This window comes from Saccoglossus kowalevskii, chromosome 7 (assembly GCF_978046115.1).
Source record: "Saccoglossus kowalevskii chromosome 7, keSacKowa6.1, whole genome shotgun sequence".
Taxonomy (NCBI): domain Eukaryota; kingdom Metazoa; phylum Hemichordata; class Enteropneusta; family Harrimaniidae; genus Saccoglossus; species Saccoglossus kowalevskii.
In genome coordinates this window covers 15,234,290-15,255,496 of record NC_140647.1, presented here as the reverse complement: position 1 = coordinate 15,255,496, position 21,207 = coordinate 15,234,290, and the positions used below count along the sequence as shown (strand labels likewise).

At 33.9% G+C, this 21,207-nt stretch overlaps 1 protein-coding gene across 3 annotated transcripts; it reads right to left on the bottom strand.

The window, feature by feature from the left end:
• Positions 1-728: 728 nt before the first annotated feature.
• Positions 729-21,170, bottom strand: LOC100373411 (GATOR2 complex protein WDR24). 3 transcript variants are annotated; one of them, XM_085501156.1, is made up of 18 exons: positions 20,992-21,170; positions 19,971-20,075; positions 17,115-17,228; positions 15,473-15,654; positions 14,717-14,839; positions 12,270-12,401; positions 11,394-11,595; positions 10,823-10,926; positions 10,066-10,272; positions 9,422-9,532; positions 8,648-8,756; positions 8,006-8,297; positions 7,127-7,177; positions 6,769-6,931; positions 5,976-6,078; positions 3,759-3,844; positions 1,594-1,700; positions 729-1,291 (listed from the first exon to the last, which is right to left on the bottom strand). In XM_085501156.1, exons 1-18 carry the CDS (start codon positions 21,041-21,043, stop codon positions 1,156-1,158), a joined length of 2,379 nt encoding a protein of 792 aa, XP_085357282.1. In that variant the 5' UTR covers positions 21,044-21,170; the 3' UTR covers positions 729-1,155. The 3 variants fall into 3 exon arrangements, 2 of the variants coding, with proteins under 2 accessions (XP_085357282.1, XP_077864597.1); XM_078008471.1 differs by lacking the exon at positions 20,992-21,170 and adding an exon at positions 20,261-20,409; XR_014929899.1 differs by lacking the exons at positions 729-1,291; positions 20,992-21,170 and adding exons at positions 3,109-3,237; positions 20,261-20,409 and having other exon boundaries at positions 1,603-1,700.
• Positions 21,171-21,207: the final 37 nt, after the last annotated feature.

Below are 21,207 nucleotides of genomic sequence, written 5' to 3'. Positions count from 1 at the left end.
GTTATATGATTTAGTCCAATAGCAAGATTCAAAATCCAATCCTGAAAAAGAAACTAGTAGACTAGTGAACTCTTCATATGCTAACATTCCTCAAAGTAAGTACACTATGTACACAAATTGAGGAAGGCATCAGCCATTGCCAAATTATACATTGCGCAAATTTGAGTCTTTAATGCATATATTAAGACTTATAATGAAAGGTGTCACACGCAACGTAATATTACCATAATTGGTATAGTACAGGTGTGATGGTTCAAATACCAAAATGGCAACAGTAACAGAAAGACTTCCCTGGCGGTGATGATAAAATACGAACACGGAGCTAACAGGTGAAGTTTCAACTGGTACTGGTATTATTATACTCTGCAAACATCAAGTACAATAACGTGGTAAAACTCCACTACTCCAATAACTAGATACTTAAACTCCAACACAATTCAACGAGATCTCCGATCTGATCTCAGTGCTGAACAACTCCCCTATATATACCCACACTGTTTATAAATAGAGCATTACATCAGCATACATAATGAGTCTGGAACTTACTGCCAATTTCTAGAATGTTCCATTACCTTCTATTGCCTCCTACAGTGTCCTATTACCTATTCAACCAGTTTCTAAACAAAATCTAGAACATTCTCAGTCACACGGAAGTGGTAAACAAGTCGTATGCGACAAAAGGGAGCAAGGGGATTTTAATAAATAAGTAAAATTAAATTTAACTACAATTGTACACACTGTAAAGTTTATTTATTTGGTATGTCAGCTTAGTTCAAATAATTGTGTCAATGTCTCATTTCTTTAAGTCACAAGTGTCACATGGTAGACAAAATAAATGTCATAGTTCACATTTTATTTTCAGGTAGTTATTTTGGAGTCCTTAGTGTTTACAATTCAGATGACATTGTATTCAGGTCAGAGATCACATATCCATTACATCAGGTCAAAGTGCACAATCAAATCTTGTCTGCGAGCCAGAATACATAGAGACATTGTTTTCATTATGGATTCTTATAACTTCTGAATAGAATTTGAAGAGATGAGACCAGCCAAGTTCTCAGAATAAACAATCTAAGTTTATTCCCATGATACACATTATAAGATGATTCACACTAAAGTCCTTTTCCATGTCTCACCATAGATGGCGTGGTTCTGTCAGCTGTATTCACATTTATGCCCGCAGCCTGCTGGACACCATGAACTGCTTTTCAGCCACTCCTCAATGTGATGTAAATGTCCACCATGGGAACAACCTTGGCACCAAACGTATAAACCTTTCACAACGTGATGACTAAAAAACATAAGTCAAAATTACATTCATTAGTATTCATATGGGAAAATTTTTACATAACCCCATTGTGTCTATGGCAGGTTCTAATAGCAAATGTTGGTAATGGATTATCAGTATCTCAAATATGAAGGTATATATTTCTGTGTCACGCATTGCATCATGGGTAAATACTGACAGGAAAGTCATTATCATCAGGCAAAATCAACAAACTTTTGAAATATATTTCCAATGATTAAACCACACATAAACATCATATTATTATCATACGACTATTTGCAAACCCTTTTGTTAAAGACACTCACCATATTGAGCATGTATTAGTAATACTCTGACAACGATTACACACCCATCCACTTGTTATGAGAGATTTATTACACTTATTACAGTTTGTATGAATAGTAGTTGAAGCCTGAAATACACAAAAACAAAGATAATTATCCCTCAGACTATGACCGTACCACTATATTTCAACCTTCTGTGTATGCTATTTGACCATTCCTGATACCTAGTAATGAAGCAAAACAAGCACATATATAGTAAATACATATATGGAAATATATGTAGACAAATAAAAGATAAATTGAGTTACAAATTACGGTACTGCAGAGATCTGGAACTGAGCACTGCACCACATTGTTCAGCAATACTATTTGCATAAAAAAAACAGTGGAAATCACCCGCTAGAGCACCTGTGAGTACTGTAGGTCAATCAGCACGCAACTAGAGGCACTTACACTGATATTGTTGTTTTTGTGATGAATGATCAATTGGTGCTGTGTTCAAATTCTACTCATGGTTTATTAAGTGGCATTAACACGTTTCCTTCTGGAGCTTTTTTATATATCATACTTGACCGCGTTAGCGCCCAGGGGCCTCAACTCAGAAAATCACAATTTTGTAGGGGTGGGCGCTTACCCGAGCACCCCCCTCGAAAAAGAGTGCAAATGAAAATTTTGATTCATCAAGTGACAGATTACGTCTTTGAGGGAAAATCAAATTACTAAATTAATTTGCATCGTCATTGATTTCACAATGAAGAAACAGAAATGATCACAAAAAATATGCACATTTTATTACAATATTAATTACGTACCACCATAATTTACTGAATTAAAAACATTTGAGTCTGTTGGAACACAGTTGTAGTCAAAATTGTCATATTATTTCCACTGACGAAGTTGTTGGATCGTACGCAAACTCTCGATGAAAATCACTTTCTGCCATGATGCAATTGCAGATTTGACCTACAGCAGTGTCATTTGACCCAATGGGTCAAAGTTGGTTATTAACTAATCAGAATGCTGTGTTGTACTGACGCAATTCTTCGAAAATTCCCGAAGACTTTCCGGTAACGCAATGCGGAAGTGAATAATCGATGTCGAAGTACGATCTGTTGGAATTGATTTCAGCGAATAAACGATATGGTTTTTCCAAAAAACTAGTAACTAGCCATTTTTGAGAGGTAAACTGAATATGGCATGAAATATTTATCGCATTTTACTTGTATTAACAGGTCATTGTCGAAGCGTAGTTTACGCACGGTTACCGTGTTCTACGCATTCACAACATGTTCACAGAGATCGATGTCCACGCTGTATCATATAAAAACGATTACCAAGATTCATTACGCATGACCAAGTTTTAAATTAGTTGCATTTTGAAGGGGTGGGCGCTTTGCTGAATGTGACCCCAAATATAAAAATAGCGCAAAAGTGGAGGGTGGGCGCTTGCCCGAGCATGGGCGCTAACGCGGCCGAGTACGGTAATAGATATCTGGAGGATTTCAGAAGTGGATGTATTAATAAACTAATAGTTACCGAAGTTGATGTTAATATTCTGTTTTAATGACCTGGAGAGGACACATCTGATCAAGGAGCAGCCAAGGTTAATAATTCCTATGAGGGTCATTTAAACTGAATATTGCTGAGGTAACTATATGTTTTATTCTATCAAATAAATTAACAGAATATGAATCAAACATTGGAATTAAGAAGGGATTAACATGTACAATAACATGAGTACAATAACAAAAATTATTGTAGTGCTCAACACCATAGGTTACAGAGCTAGGTATATAATGATGTATATATGATGTGTTTTATTGACCACCACATGACCACGTTCTGACCAATCAACATGATGTTCTTGCACATGAGGTACAATAATAACAATTAATAAAATATATATGTTCAAACAACCCTGTCATGTATGTTCCACCTGCTTTGGTAATTTGGGAACAGAAAAGTCAGGGGAAACAACACTGACCGGCACTATCGTGTTGCCTGAGACAAAACTTTTGGTTTTTTTAAGTTTTAAAATATATGAAACACAACCCTGATTTAAATTAAAAGCAAGGTAAATGGTTTCTCAGTGGCAGCAATATACATGTACATTGAAAGGCGCCCTCTAGTGGCCTAAAGAGCATATAAATATTAACATATTGCCAATATTTGAGAAGTATATTCACCTGATTTAATGCACCGACAGCATGATGATTACTTAGTTTAATAATTTCTGTTGCTACTACCCATAATTGAAATCTACATAATAACTCTGAAACAGAAATACAATTTGTGAGAGATTAGACTGTTTAAAGTCAAGGCTAACAACTTTCTCAGACGAAAGAGCTCTGCAAATGTAAGAAAATGCAATTTACAGTTTTCATTGTCTAGATATTCAACTTGTTATCAGTATTATGTAGTCAGCCATTTTGATTCTTCAGTAAAGGATTATGGGTAACGTATGACATCATAACCACAATTGTGAGAAATTGAGAAAACGGAGATGACATAATACTAATGTAAAGCTGAATATCTAGAGAATGAAAAGTGATATAAAAAAAAAACTGAAAATATCATTCTCCTACATTTGTAGGAGCTTTTTCATCTGGGAGCAGTATGTTGTTTGTCTTGACTTCCCCTTTAAAATGCAGTGGTCATCACAGCCAGGTGCAATCAAAATTTATGTCAACAAACAACATATTTGACAAATATGTATACATAGTATGGGTCCCATAATAAATAAACATGGTCTATGCTACAACTAATACAAATTGTTTCTTCATACAATTATATTTCATGTTATTGAACTGTATGTACAATGTATATTTCAAACATACATACATTCAAACAATTCTAATTTAACATTTTCAAACCTGACATCACAATGAGTCCACCAATGAGCAGACATTTTGTTGCTTTGTTTATTTCAATGTTTATAGGTATATTAAGGTAGAAGCCTACCCATACAATTTTTGAAACAAGCAGCCTGTCCGCTGAGATAGCTCCGCTGTTATCAATGCACATTGCAATTAAAGAACAGAAGATATCATTCGAAAATGAATGTATAGTATTAAAGCAATCAGACTTTTTATAACTTTTTATCAAAAATATTCATTAAAATTAGATAATTGAAGAACAAAATCATCACAAAATGAACAAATCTGAGAGACGTCTACCTATATGCCTATGTAGTATATATAATATCAAAGCAATTGGACTTGCGGTTTTAACAAGAAGTCGAAAATATCACTTTTTACCAAAATGACAAAAATATTCATCAAAATTAGAGAATTAAAGATATCATCACAAAATGAACAAATCTGAGAGAGGTCCACATGTAGTACCTAGAAATGTAGTATCAAAGCAATTGGGCCTGCGGTTTTTAACAAGAAGTCGAAAATATCACTTTTTACCAGAAATGACAACAAATATTCATCAAAATTAGAGAATTAAAGATATCATCAAAAAATTAACAAATCTGAGAGAGGTCCACCTAAGGTACCTACATACCAAGTATCAAAGCATTCGGGCTAGCGGTTTTCAAGAAGAAGTCAAAAATAGCATTTTTGACCAAAAATGACAAAAAAATTCGCTATAAATAAGACAATTGAACATATCCACACGAAATGAACAAATCTGAGAGAAAAGCACCCAAAGTACCTTCCTAGAAAGTTTCACAGCTATACAGTCTGTGGTTTTTAAGAAGTCGAAAATGTAAAGTTGACGACGGCGATGACGGCGACGACGCCGGCAGACAATCAGTAATACTATAAGTTCCGCTCGACTTCGTCGACAGCGGAGCTAAAAATTGGTCATAAATAGCAAGACAATGTTCATTCGTTTATTATGCACAATCATAAAATTAATGTTTCATAGCACAATAATCTAGGATTCTTTTGTGTGAAAATCGCTATTTTCAGAAAAATTCCACAGAACACAACGTTAAAAAAATATTGCATTTTTGAAATTTTTTTAAAAACCCAGAATTAGGGCAACAAAAAGTACCAACAACAATATATTATTTTTTCAGCCTATGTCAACAGCCCATAATTTGAGATATGGCATAATATCCCTGCCATGGGAACCTATGGTAAAAGTCTTATAAGACAAAATGGCAAATATCCACTAAAATATACCCATAATTTTTCTCAAAAATTAGGCCGGTGACCCCCAACTTTTTTTGAGTCAAAATCCTTACATTGCCTCGGAATACAATTTATTGTAAAATTTAAATGAATTCTGGGTAATTTCAATTATGAGTAGACTTCTACCTTAAGAAAACAACTGCTTGAGTTTCCTAACAGTTCTTCTGGTCAAACGATCCATGAGCAATGATTTTACATCAAAAAGATCAGACTGAATGGAGGTACCGCACACATAAACAATTCTCAGTGTTGACTTACCTATGTATGACATAAACCAAAGTTCCTGTGTCGTTTCATCAATCAAATTACGAATACGATCACCAAGAACTATTAATGCTGAAACGGTCATTTGAACATCTCCCTAGAAACAAAGAAATCGTAAAAGAAAAGAATACCATAGAGGGCGCTATTACTAAGGTTATAGAATATAATTTGTTGCATAGCTATTCTAAAACTAGAACAGGGCACAGCTGAAAAATTAATATTGAGTAATATTAAAGTCACGTTAAAGAACTATGTATCTTGGTATTAGGTTTAGAGTTAGGTTGATATACAGTATAACTACCTATGCTTTTATCCTAATCCTAATATCAAGACACGTTAAATTAAATTTAAATTCATTATAAACTGTGATTAAATTGCATTGTATATAAGTTTTAAGTTTAATTAAATAGTAATTAAAATGTATATTTCTGTATACGAGTGTGATTTTACTGAGTTGAATTACTGGTAACTTTGATTTAATGTAATTTAACTAAATTTAAGTTAATTGTTGCACTTTTCATGGCGGATGTGTGAGTGTTGATTCACAGGTTCCAGATTTTATAAACCATCAAATCTACCTGACAGAAGCTGGATGAGATTACTTTATCACAATGTTGTTTTATAATATTCTGCTTGTATCTCCATTTCAGATAGAGCAGATAAGGTACAAATTAGAAATTTGGTTTTAATAGAGCACATACCAAACCATACACCTTTATTATAAGGATGCAATCCAGCATATACGCTATGTGTATTGGTAAGTGGTTGTCAGCCACCAATGTCTCACCTGTTCTGCATAGAAATGTAGCATGTCACGTATGATTTGCTTGAACTGCCATGGTTGAAGTGATGTTGAGATTACTGCCGACATCGGCATAGGATTTATATTATCAGATGTTGGGATTGATAAAAATTGGTTGTGTATACTCAGTGTCTCAGAATCATTACAGCTGCATGGAAAATTAAAAGAATTAAAAGAAATAAACAAACATTAGTAATACATTGCCAACAAATACATGCTAATGCATGGTGATTCACAATGACATGTGTTGTGCTGTTAATATGCAGAATTTTATTTTGGTTATAGCCAAGTATAAGTCTTGCACATTGTGACTAAAATAAAGCATTCAGTGGTGAGTTCTCACCTGGATGGAGATTCAGGTCTAACTTGCTGTAACTGGTCAGGTGACGGAGATCTGAAATGATATCGTGTTGGAGTTAAGAACAACAAAGATTACAGTGAGTACAGTAAGGATAACAGATTGAGAATAGTATAAAGTACAAATTCTGTTTCAAGTCTCTAAAGAAATGGGAAGGCTCCATGGCATAACATTTAATCCAATATTATAATTTAGACAAATTTGGCAGACAAAAATTCAAAAAGATCAAAATTTACCTAATTACCCATAAATGTGGTTAACTAAATACATGTATAAAATAGTATGATACTGTAAAATCTGTATTAGAAGTCGCAGTTTCTATTAAAATGGTATAATGCAGCAGAAGGGAAGTGGTTTCATTAGAGCATCAACACATATGAAAAATGGTGAATTTTTGGTTCTCAATTGTTCAAAAAGAACGGGTGCAACTTCTATTAGAGATATGGCTTCTAATACAGATTTTATGGTAAGTTCAAACATGTTTACGTAGAACAAGACTACATTACATAACAACGTTACTTTGGATACAGTCCATACCAAAAATGGTGTCAGGCTGGTGTACATGAGAAGAATATATTTTTGTACAAGTTTGATCTGACTCTAGCTGGCTATCCTTTTGAATGCCTTAATTATTTCGGCCAAAAATGTTCAAATTTTTTTTATAATTTTTCTTTAATTTCAGATCAAATAAAAATAACGTTTAAATATTAGCTACAAGGTCTAGATGAAAATTTTAGGAAAAAAAAGTTATGCAGGTTTATTCTGTGAAATGAGATACAAGTTGTCTTTGTCGTTCAAAAGTTTAACATTTAATTTGTAAACCACACCAAATTATTTGGCAATAGTTGAAAGGGTCAATATTACCTATCACGTATCTCGTGTCTTGGTTGGAATGCCTCTGTCGGTAGGTGCCAGTCCTCCGTAGTTTCGTTACCGGAATAGTCGTATCGGTACATGTCCAGGAGGTCATCTTCTCCATCTCCGAAAAATACTGAATGTGAGGCTATGTTGCTAGCCAGTGATGTCATAGCTCTGTCGTGTTCTACATCACTAGTTTCCGACTCTTCATTCTCACTTGTCAATCCAGTGGAATCTCCCATGTTGGTGTCAGTGCGCGATTCGTTCCTCATGAGCGGGACCTCTGTACCTGTAACAGCTGAGCAAAGTTCAACGATAAATCACACAAGCTGGCATGAAATTGGTGTATTATGTCTTCACAATGGCATAATGTCCCTACCAATGGCTGTCCAGGACATACTATTGGGCAGAAAAATATAATAAATGTCATACTTTCATAAAGTATGCCTTATGTGATTTCACAACACAATGCAGTTTTTAGGTGATTTGCAAACCATAATAAATATATATAAACGTACAGCAGTACATTTGGAGTTAGAAATAGAATTGTGTTGATTGGAACGAGGTTTCAAGCACTTTTTGACATGATTAATCTGAGTCCTACCTTGCGCATTTTTATCTAAAATTTAAATTATTATTTTTTTTTACCTTTATCTTCCTTATCTGATGTAGTAGGGATAGCAAAGAAAGTTGCTGATGTTGAACTTGACACATCAGGTGCAGACAGTAATTTTAACATCTTCCATGATTGACAAATCTGAGAGACAACATTTGAAACAGTGTTCATGATTGAGTTATTATGTGAGTTAATGTCATTTGCGTTATTATTATTTATTTACGTAACAATTTGTTTTATATTAGTGGTAAATATATGGATACTTCTTTCAAAGAATTAATAACTACGAAGTCATTCTTTCTAGTGGTACTGCCAAAAACACAAAGCTGAATTGAACAGAAACTTTTCAATATACCGGTAACTAGTCTTGTGAAAACCTGCAAAATATAACCATGATTTTTGTTATATAAAGTTCGGCATGAGTTTAGATCCTTATTTGTCCAAATATGATCTGTCTCACATGCAGATCAATATCTATGCCAATTGTATTTTTAGTTAGATCTCGTAGTCATGACAAAAACTATTTATAAATGATTTCCTGAATAGAGACAATTAACCAGAACCATATCATAATAGGAGACTGTAGTGACTGCTGTATTGTTGTGCCCTTTGACCTAGACTTGTCTTGTAATTAATTAATTATGCAGGCATGCTCAGTAGCACCTAGCAACCAGGAATACAATCATCATTTTGGTTAAATGAACAAACCAGTTTTTCACCTCAGATAAACTGTCTCATAATGATTCTTTAAGAACACTACAGAGACAAAAGTGGTGAAATGGCTTATAGATGTTACTTGGACTTACCTGGTGTCTCCCAAAATTCTCTGCTACCTGAGCATTGTGGTCACACAGCTCGCCAAATGGTCGATCAGATAACTTATATTTCATAGCACTTAGACAGAACCAATCAGAAAACTACAATAACACAACACAAAAATCAGTTAGCTGAATGCAAATACTAGATACATCAACACTCTAGGATTGGTAATCTTCTTGTAGCCAAATATACATGCAAGTGAGAAACACATGCACATGGGGAAATGAAATTGAACAATGGCAAAGTTCATTCTCACATGGAAACAGTTTTAGACATGTACTCTGCAATAAACTTGAACTACAAATCGCATAGCCATCACATTTTGATAAGGCAATCAATTTTTTGGGGAAAAAAAGAAAAAGATGTGAAATAATTAAGTAATAAAATGTTAGTAAGACCAACTACACAATGAGAAACAAGTTAACTTTTTTAAGGTAATGTAAAAGCATCAGACTCAGCATCTGTTAATTATTTTATAGTTTTTGTGTTTTTTTACTTAGTACATTGCCTGCTGGCACTGTTTTTTTTTCTCAGTCACTTTGGCTACCCCTTGAGGGTTTCAGCAGACAATGTTTTAAAGTGTAATGTGTACACAGTCATTAAGAAACTTGTATGATGGAAATATACCAACCCTAGATTGCTTATTTGTAAATACATATACATTGCTGCAGACAGCTCGAGTCTGCTCTTCTGGTTCTGGATTCTTTCTAAAGAATGATGGTACCTTAGTAGAGGAGTAACTAGCAGTTGTACCTCTGTTATGGCTACCACCACCCAAGTTATCACTCGCTGCGTGACAGACATCACCGAAAATGTTGATATCTACACCAACAGGATTCTGAAAATAATACAAAAAAATTTAATTGATGTAAGATTTCTACACATTGGATCATCTTCAAATCGAATTAGTTTACCACAGTAATGATGACATCACATCTGCCGAATATTAATACGAACTATTTGATTATTTGTTCAGTTTTAATTTTTCGATTTTTGATATTAAGTGAAATAATAATAGAACCCATTGTTTCCTTGGCAAATTCATAAACTTAAAACCAAGTGAATATGCTCGAAACTAAATTCAGTGAAAATAAATGTTTTTACAGTAGAATGATAACACATCTCAGGGTTCTTCCACAGAGAGGAACAGGGGGGCAGCTTGAGCCCTCTTACTGAACCTGGAACAGTCAGTAGATTATGAACAGTGTTACAAATGGTAACAACGGTGTGCTCCCTCTTAAATTTTTTTCTAAAATAACCCCTGCATCTTACGGAAAAAAAAATCCTGTTTCATTAAATTCAGATTTTATAATTACAAAACACAAATTGTTGATATAATTTTAAACTTATTTCAATTAAAATTTTCAACTGTTATTAAAAAATCTTACAGCTTTATCTCCTGGGCGCTTGGCATCTCTGAAAACATGTTGGTATAGTGTACAGTCCTTGGAAGCAGATAAAAATATATGTGGATCATGTCTCCATACAACACCTTGGCAGAGAAAATAAACATGGAATTATAGAGAAATAGGATCTACATCACATAGTCTAGGAAGCCATTGTTTTTATTTCAAATATGTAGACACCTGTTTGATTTCGCTCTCAAATAATTGCAGAATGGCATGAATAAATATAATATATGCACATTACATGGCCAATTGAAATGAATATATTACACACATTACATGGCCAATTGAAATGACTATATACCCCCCCCCCCCCCACATACATGTATGCACATTACATGGCCAAATAATATACATACGTAATGCAAATTATATGTAAAACCAATTTAGATACATATGCATGTTACATGGCCAACAGATATGAATACATATGCACATTATATGAACAGCAAATATGCATACGGTACATATGAACAGTGCATGATTGACCAATATAAATACATAATTATCCACATTACATGGCCAATCAATATGCATATATCCCATTACTTACCTGTGGCAACATCTTTATGCTCTTCAAATGTAGCAAACGGAATATATGGCCTCCTGATATCCCATACATTAATGGTGTGATCTATCACCAAAGAACAACTAGATATGTGAAATTTCCGCTGCGGTCTCCATTTTACCCGCGTGACAGGTGCAATTGTCTGCACTGTGTGCATCAAGACAGGCTTGAACTGTAGATCCCATATCTGTGAAATGAAACAAATATTGTCAGATTTATCATACTAGTTCTTGTTTCAATGTGAAATACTCAAGAACATGTAGAACATTTGCATAATAAATTAGCTAATTGTTATGCACAGAAGTATACTATAAATGAAATACCCATCAATCAATCCTGCAAGCCACTCAACTAATTGTTCAGTGATTTTCAAAAATATACTGTAATAGGAGTTTTGTGTAATATCAATCTGATGGAAAGCTGATATAGGTTGTTTTTTTAATATACATCACAGGTTTATCGCCACCGATGTACATGCCTCATATTAAATACATCAGATCAAAATCATGTTGTCTTGCATGACCAATCAGAATTTGTATTACAGGCCAGTTTCTAAAATGACAGCCTTATTTTAGGTAAGGCATGCTTTCATTGGCTGACAGCCGCTAAAGACAATTTGCATAGGTACCGGTAGTTGGTCAAATGGAATATATGTTATAGAGGCATTGTACATTAGTGACCATAAACCAGTGATTGTGTATTTAAAGTGGCAAGGCCTTTATCTACATCAGATTTATCTTCTAAACATGGAATATGGTTTCTGGGGAAGTGCCTAGTGTGAATAAAAGAACTAATGCAACAACTGTTGTGCATTATGTCATCATAACAATATAACGATCCACACCAGTCTACTCTCCATACCTTTATCGATTTATCTCGACCAGCTGTGGCTAACCATTGTCTTTCTTCAGGATGCCCATCTAAACTAAATGCTGGACCATTGTGTGCGGTGAACTGCTGGTAAAATTTATCAGCTCTTCGGATATCCCAAAGCTGAATAATAAAAATATATAAATAACTATTGAATACAAATAATTTATGAAGAAGGAAATTGATAATAACACTTTTTAACTAAATATGTTAAATTGTGTCGGGTTTAAAATTAGAGATTTTTATCATTATGAGTTTAAAATATCAGATTGTGGAAAATGAAAAACGTTTGGGTCATCAGACAAGTCTCAAATCTCAAGGGACAGGGTCAAAATTGGCATTATGGTGGGATTTTTAGTGACATGGGATGGAAAAGTCACATATATTTATTATTAATATGCATCCTAATATTTTGAAAACAATAACAAAAATTACACATTATTTAGTAAGATGCCTGGTGATAATAGTTTTCCATTATATACCACAGGAGATTATCTCCCATAATGCCTTGCATATATGTGTGAGGTACTAGTACCATGCGCAGTGGAGCAAAATTTCAATTTGACTCAAACTGCCTTAACAGCCAGGATGTAAATGTAAATGACTTATGCTCCAAGCATCGACAGAGTTTGCCAAAACTTGACCTCAATCAACATGTGATATTCAGGAAAGAGAGAGGGGGAGGGCACTTTTTCTACTTTGATACAATGGCAAGTATATCTCCAATTTATTATACAACTTTTAGTACAGGTTTAAGGAAGATGGATATTTTACAAAATAAAAAAGCCACTGTTCATGTTTCTGTTGACTCTTTATAATACAATGTATTATTAACTGACCCTTGACCTCACTGATCTCTACATCCTAGTACATTACTCTAAGTCAAGCTATGTAAAGCTGTGATATACAGTTACTATGTGATATATGGTTACTATGTGATATATGGTTACTATGTGATATATGGTTACTATGTGATATATGGTTACAGTGTGTAATGCTGATGACCCTAGATGACCCGACATCTCGGGCATATTATTGATACTATGGAATCTATTGAGATGTAATCTTTATTGACCCGATTAAATTGTGTATTGACTGACTTCGTCACAAGCGGTATCAATGCTTTATAAGTTAAGTGCAACTAACATGCGCAAAGAAGATGCCATTTCATGTAGTACATGGTTACATACATGGAAAAAATGAAAAATGATTTGTATAAGATAGTAACTTATGATTGTCAAGAATTATTGAGACATTCTAGTGATCAATAATTATTACTGCAAAAAAAAAAGTTGAAGACATGTCAAAATTATGCACAACTTATGAAATGAAAAATTGTGATAATTTGTTTCGCCTTATTGGGGTTGGATGCCCATGATCTGCCTTTATTGGTATAGTCACATGAATTTCAAGATAATTACAACATTACAAACACATATTTCTGGAAATGCTATGAGTTAGTGAATCTGTGAGAGAAATATTTATTAATTACTAAAATAAATAGTGTTTCTCATGGGTGTTTATTTCTAGTGTCTTATATGTCTAGTACGAGTATATATTACTGCAAGGTCAAATATGGGAGTTGTGTTTGATGTAGGAGATGATTTGTCTAACATTAGGCGAACACAAATGTTCATATCTGGACCATAATATGTTTCCTACATGCCTTTCATAACAATCACATACATCAGCAGTTAACAAAAATTAAGCCAAACTTTTGTAAGTGTGCTGCTATCTTGAATATAAGTGGTGTTCTCTGCATACAAGTGGCAACGGTTAATAAATGCTTGACTGAATTTAAAAATATGTTGGGATGTAGGCCTTTGAGCCATTTGATTCACATATGTGGCTTTCACACCAACCCAGGGATCAATATGCAGCTTCCCCAACCCCCCACTTGTGAATCACATAGGAGATATTCACACCAAATCCACCCGACCAACAGATCACATATGCGACTTTCACACCAAACGCACCCGACCCCCAGATCACATATGTGACTTTTACTTCAACCCCGACCCACAGATCACATATGCGACTTTCTCACCAACCCCACATATCACATATGCGACTTTCTTACCAACCCCACCCGACCCACAGATCACATATACGACATTCACACAAAACCCAGCTGACCCACAGATCACATATATGACTTTCTCACCAACCCCAGCCGACCCACAAATCACATATATAACTTTCACACCAAACCCAGCTGACCCACAGATCACATATGCGACTTTCACACCAAACTCAGTTGACCCACAGATCACATATGCGTCTTTTACAACAACCCCGACCCACAGATCACATATGCGACTTTTACAACAACCCCGACCCACAGATCACATATGCGACTTTCACACCAAACCCAGCCGACCCACGGATCACATATGTGACATTCACACCAAACCCACCCAACCCACTGGATCACATACCTGGATATTCCCATTTTCAAAAGCTGCTGCAAATGAAAAGTATTGGAACTGCATAAACTGCACATCACGAACACTCTCCGATTGACCATTAAAGGTAATGGTTGCCTCTTTCTTCCTTAGATCCTAAAATAAACACAACAGAAATATAAATTTCGTGGATTATATACTCTTGAGATGTACCTGTATTATTCTGTTGACAGTAACATTAAAATAAGCTTTATTAGGCTGATTAGAAAAACCAACTAAAAAAAGTGTCAGCCATCTCTAATAAGATTATCAAATAAATTCATACATGTGTTTGGATGTAATCAAATCCAGGTATGTGAGAGATATTGTTTTAAAAACAACACATTTGAAAATAAAGCAGCCATAGGTGTGAAATTTTAATCAGATCTGTCAAAATAAAATAATGAATATTACCAGTAAGTTCTTACCACATCAAGTCTAAATGAAATCAACCTGTGTAATTTGATCAAGATCTGTGTCTAGAATAGCAGAATTGGGAATTATTTTTGAGGTGCATCATTATTCTTTAGCGCATTTCACAAATCATATGATTTGGGTAGTTCAATTTATTTTTGATTTTCCAAATTATGATCATTTTTTAATTCAATCTGGCTAAAATACAGTTAAAAATTTATTGAATGTTGAGGTTTGATGATGGTAAACCTATTGCAACTGCACAGGTTTACACTTGCAAGTCGTATAGCAGAAACAAAATGGCTGATGAAGAATAATGGAAGAAGCAATACATACAAAAATTTTCATAAGTCCATCTTGTGATCCACTAAGCAGCATGTCATCACGGGGATGGAAACACACTTTATTTACTGTTCTACGATGATCGTTGAAGACATGATCTTGTTTAAATCCTGATGCCTTGCCTAGATTCCATGTGATAACTGCACTATTTGTCGCAGCAGAGGCTAAAACGTTATCTAATGCAGATAAGAACATAGCGTAACTATTACAACCTTGTCCACTGAAAATTTTAATATTGGGTAACAAATAAGAATTCAGGATGGGATACAACCGAACAATGAACATACTCGATGAAAAAGAACAATGAGGTCATCGTAATTACATGAACAAATTAAATAATATAAGTATTAATCTCAATTTCCTTTATAGATTAATACATAAGCTGTATAATAGGTAGTATATACTGTGGAATACTTTATTTTCGCTGGAATTAATTTTCGCTGAAAAGGCTGTTTGGGCATTTTGTGTGGAATTTATTTTCACTGATTTTTGATGAGTTTAATGTGAAATACAGGAAAAAAAGTATATTCGCTGGATTTTATTTTCACGGAATCATCTCTTCATCGAAAATTAATTCCAAGCGAAAATAAAGTATTCTACAGTTGTACACCCGAGTATAGTATATATAGTATCAAAGCAAAATTTAGTGGGAATAGAACATGGCACAGCCCCTGTTAGCTATTAAATTTGATATATATATTTTTTTTTATAGTAATATTGATTGAACAGAAACATGTCGGAGATATGGATCCAGAAGCTGATTCTTAATTATGATGATTTTTTAACATTAAAATGATTGACATTCAGTCATCTTGTATCTGAGTATACAAGTACTTGTCCGTATTATTGCTCTGAAACAGCATTTATTAAAAAACAATGTATGTACCAAGTTTGAACGAAATCAATCTGTAAACAGCCAAGATTTGGATCTAGAATGCCAGAAATTTTGATGATTATTCAGCACAAAAATGGCCGCCATTCAGCCATCTTGTATCAGATGGTGAAACAAATTGAAGGTGAAACAAATGTGTATAATATTATGTATGATGTATGTGTGAATGTGATGCACACACGCACAGAGGTCAATTCATAAGTCCCTGTTTTCGAATGGCTAATAAACAGGTCCTGGAGAGCATATATCACCAGTACTAACATCTGGTTCTGTCTTCACTTTTGTTTCTACATCCAACAAATTTCATAACATCACCATTCCACTTTTTTTTTGAGTAGTGACACTCTGGATTTGAACAAACAGTGTCCAGATTATGGATGCCTGGCCACTCTACTGAAGCTAAGCAGGTGATTTGTGATGAAATGTGACATGTAGTTCACTATGATACATATATCAGCTGAGATATCTAAAGGTCATTGGCCTACTGTCCTTCTATAAAAACGACATTATGTACCGATAAAACATGTATACTGTGAAAACTTACAATTCTCGTTATGGGCTGCAGAAAAAAACACCAAAAATTTACTATATAACATACTCTGCTGCTAAATGTAATTAATGTTTAGGGGCCTCATCAAGTTACGCGTCTTAGACTCTTACAATACCTCGGCCCTAAAACAGTAGAGTAGTCATATCATGATCAGTAAAAATACATAATAAATAGCGATGTAGATGATGACTTACCATCATTGGGGTGCCATACTACATCCACGCTACTATAATTTAGATTCTTTTTACCAACACGTAAATTAGCTCTCTCAACAAACTCTTCATCTTCGATGCAGAAAATCTTGAACACTAACCAAAAATTAAAAAAATAAATTAATATAGGATTGAATAACAAAGATGTGTTTATACATTTCACTTGTGAGAATTACCCAATAATAAAACATCCTCTGCATACGTTAATAAATCTCCATGCAATAAAATCATTTTTTTTTATGTGATGATTCAATATGTCCCAGATGTAGTACTCACATCAAATTTGATCAATTAAAGCGTGGTGGTCGTCGTGCGGCGCGTGTTTGAATTCCATGTAAATAAACATAATTCCTCTCTGATACATGCAAGGTACATGCTATGCAACAATTTCATAATCAATAATTTCAGTAGTGTGTGTGTGTGTGTGTGTGTAGATGGGTGAGCCATTGGAGATGTGAATAACACTTGTAAAAATAATTGTGTAGGTACATTAAGGGTATATTTAGACAAGGCATGTTGCATGATTTTCACATATATGAGTGAAATTTGCAATCAATTAGAGATTTCTATTAGAATCTTCTTAAAAAAAATCCAGTTTCAGTTCCCTAGTTCAAATAAGTATTTATTACTCATAACAACCTACTGAAGAAAATTACAGATGACAATTTAATAATCAAATTACAATGGCTAATAGTTTAAAGGACAACCAAAAACAGACTAAATTGAAGTTAGTAACGGAAATATATAATAAAATAAAATGAAACAACGACAAAAAACTATAAACTGAATATAAAAACAAAAACCCAATGAACACATAATAGATATAAATAAAAATAAAAAGTCGATGACTAAGTAGGTGCTGCTATCTAATAACAAAGCTGTATTTCAGATATTGTGCCAGGGGAATTGTAAAGTTATTATTTGACATTATTTTAAATGAATTTATTTTCAGGTGTAAGATTTGTAAAGTCAGGAATAATCTTTTCAGCTTCATTGTATAAAATGACCCTCTCTTTACTATATACTGGGCATATTATGGGGAAGTGATGTTCATCTTCAATATCATTTTTATTACACAATTTGCAGATTCTGTCGCTACTTTTGATTCTGTTGTGTATTCCACTTTAAATTTTTAAACTGTGATTGCTAAGTCTGAATTTAGTTAGGGTACTTTTCAGTTCTTTATTTTTTAGCTTAATTAAGTAGTTTTCCAAAATGAAGTTTGTTTTAAATTTGTTGTATGTCCTCAGTTTGTTTTTTGTATTATTTGTATTTTGTTTTTTCACCATTAATTGAGTTAATCCAATGCTTTATAAATATATTTTTTATTTTATCATATATCTGTGACAATTGTGACGATTTTAATTCATTATTGTTAATATCTGATAGTGTTGTATTTGTAGATTTCAGTACTGAGTTAAGTTCATTGTACCACTTACTTTTAACTTCCTTAATAATAGGGTTTTTCATTTTGTTTAGGTGGTTTGTATATTTTATTAACTGCTTTTTAATAAATGAATTGATAGGATATCTACCCAACTCACTATAAATACCCTGTTTCGAAGTGTTTTTTGATTCACCTAGAATGAAGCGACAGAAGCTGAGGTGTACATCTTCTATAGTAGAGTTGAATGAACTTTCTTCAGCCCAGACTCCACATCCATATGTAAGAATTGGTCTTATTAGTTTATCAAACAATGATAACAATAGTGAGGGACTGAGGCTTTCATTATGACCTAATTTGGCTTTCGAAGAGAATAATGCTTTCATTCCTTTGTATTTCAGATGTTTCATAGCAGCTTTAAATTTTCTATTAGGAATGAGAACAATACCTAAATAATTATAATTTCTCTCGATGTTAATCTCATTCCCTTCAAAAAAGAATGTCATAGAGTTTATTATTTTTATTAAAAACCATAATTTTTGTTTTTTTCTGTGTTCACAGCGAGTTTTCATTTCTGTGTGTATTTTGAGACATTATCAAGGGCATTCTGGAGGCCACTTTTGGATTTAGAAAGAATAACTATATCATCTGCATACATTAGACAGCTGATTGGTGTGTTATTTAAATTTGGTAGATCACATGATTCATGGTCCAGGGTATTAGTTATGTCATTAATAAAAATGTTAAAGAGTGAAGGGCTCAGATTACACCCTAGTACACCTGTCCAACATAATGTGTTCATGGTGCACTCTCAAGATGATTCACTATGCCTGTGTATTGAGGTAAGAGTTTTGTTTCAGTTCCACACTGTATGTAAAAAGTAGTGTTAAATTATATTCATCAGAATATGCTAGAGCTACAAAGAATAATTGACAATTTGTTATTCACTACACGGGATATTCAACGAACGCAAACAATATTTAGGGGATACTTTTTATGCTTCATAATGATTATGTGCTATACACATTTGATGACAGTCAATTTTGATGCAGTAAAAATACCTCAGTGGCATATTTCCCTCGCAAAGATCAATGTTTCAACATTGAACTATAAAAAAAAATTTAAGTTGAAAATCAAATCATTCGATTCTAGTGCAATATGTAAGATCCTGAGATGAACAGAAAATCCCCTATTGTAACCCCATTTTTTAATGTTGGGTTCCCAAGTGTACACTTTTTTCTTTGCAACAATGCATACAGATAATAGGTACATGGCAAGTAAGACGGAACCCTGCATCTATTTCTTTAGGATATGAAAGTGAAAGTAAATACAGTAACTGCCTAATATTTTTTACAAAGCTGGAGATGATATTTTTTTTAAATTGCTTACAGCAACTCCACTGGTCTGAAATCCTTATAGCCATAATCATTAAATCAAGTTTAAATTCAACTTACAAGTTCTACCAGCGATGACAACTTGTGATGCATCTCTACAGATGCTGAGTGTGTTGGCAGGGGTTTCCAACTCAATGTGCATCGTCCGGCCCATGCTGGTAGTAACTGAAACAAAATCAAATAATATTATAATATTTAAAATCATTAACAAGAAAGATTTTAATATATGTGTGTATTTCTCATACTCTGGGATATGTCACTTGTATATACCGGGGTAGGTGCGCTGATGTTATACACACGTTAAAAATGTTACATCTATAAATAACAATACAATGTAATAAGTTGCTCACAGCTTAGTTGGGTTTTTGGCTTTCGTATTGCCGCTGAACCCAATGTCTCCCATTCTGAACCAAACAGTCCTGACATCGTTTAGTTTTTAAGTCCTATGCCACATTCACTTCCGCAGGCAGACTGAGTGCCAACAAGCTCACAGTGACCTTTACCTGTCAGTTGATGGGCAGACCACTATGCAAGAGGGGTGTTTTACAAGAGTCTGCAATGCACTACTATGTGTTATTTCTTAATTTCGTTATTACAAATATATAAAATGTTTTATTTTGTTATTTTTTTTTACATTTTCTATTGTTTACCAGTGTTTATTAGATACAAGGCCAGGTGATTTTAACAAATTACATTTTTTCACTGCAGTTAAGCAGTCCAATGAAGATTATGCAACTGAAGAATACTAGCAGGCCTGTTTAACTATTCAGATATAAATACAACTTCCCATAAAACATAATGAATGTTATTTTAATGGTGACCTTAACGTAAGAGTTCATGAACTCTTGTGGTATGACCCCATGCACGGGCACAGCGTGGAGCGCAGCTGTGTATCTATGTATTCCTATTCAATCATTAAACCATCAACATGTGGGATATTAGTGTGATCAATTTAACCAATAAAATGCGATCGCGGGAACTCGATCGACCTTATCGAACTTGATCCCACTTGGAATTTCATCGCCAAATTCTGTTTTGTTTTTTTCTCATAAAAATGTATAAAAACACAAAGCAAGCTCACCCCAATCGTGAATATCGGCCTGCGCCGCCTTCGATATTACTGTAGACTGCATATCAATAATTTTAAAATGTACACAGTCATTATAGAATATTCAATATTTTCTAAGCATAGCTAGCAAGCATTTGAGATCCGCATTTGCACGCATAGATCTATATCAGCTGTAGCAAAACTTGTGTTTTACGTCACAATAATATGTGTATGTATCCCATGATTCAA

What these genes read in the sequence shown, in the direction of transcription:
- LOC100373411 (XM_078008471.1), bottom strand. Translation starts at nt 20,336, where the DNA reads ATGTCAGGACTGTTTGGTTCAGAATGGGAGACATTGGGTTCAGCGGCA. An exon ending in TACATTTCTATGCAGAACAG is followed by an intron (nt 6,079 to 6,768) that starts GTGAGACATTGG and finishes CTTTGTTTCTAG; the next exon opens with GGAGATGTTCAAATGACCGT. An exon ending in ACTAATACATGCTCAATATG is followed by an intron (nt 1,292 to 1,593) that starts GTGAGTGTCTTT and finishes TATGTTTTTTAG; the next exon opens with TCATCACGTTGTGAAAGGTT.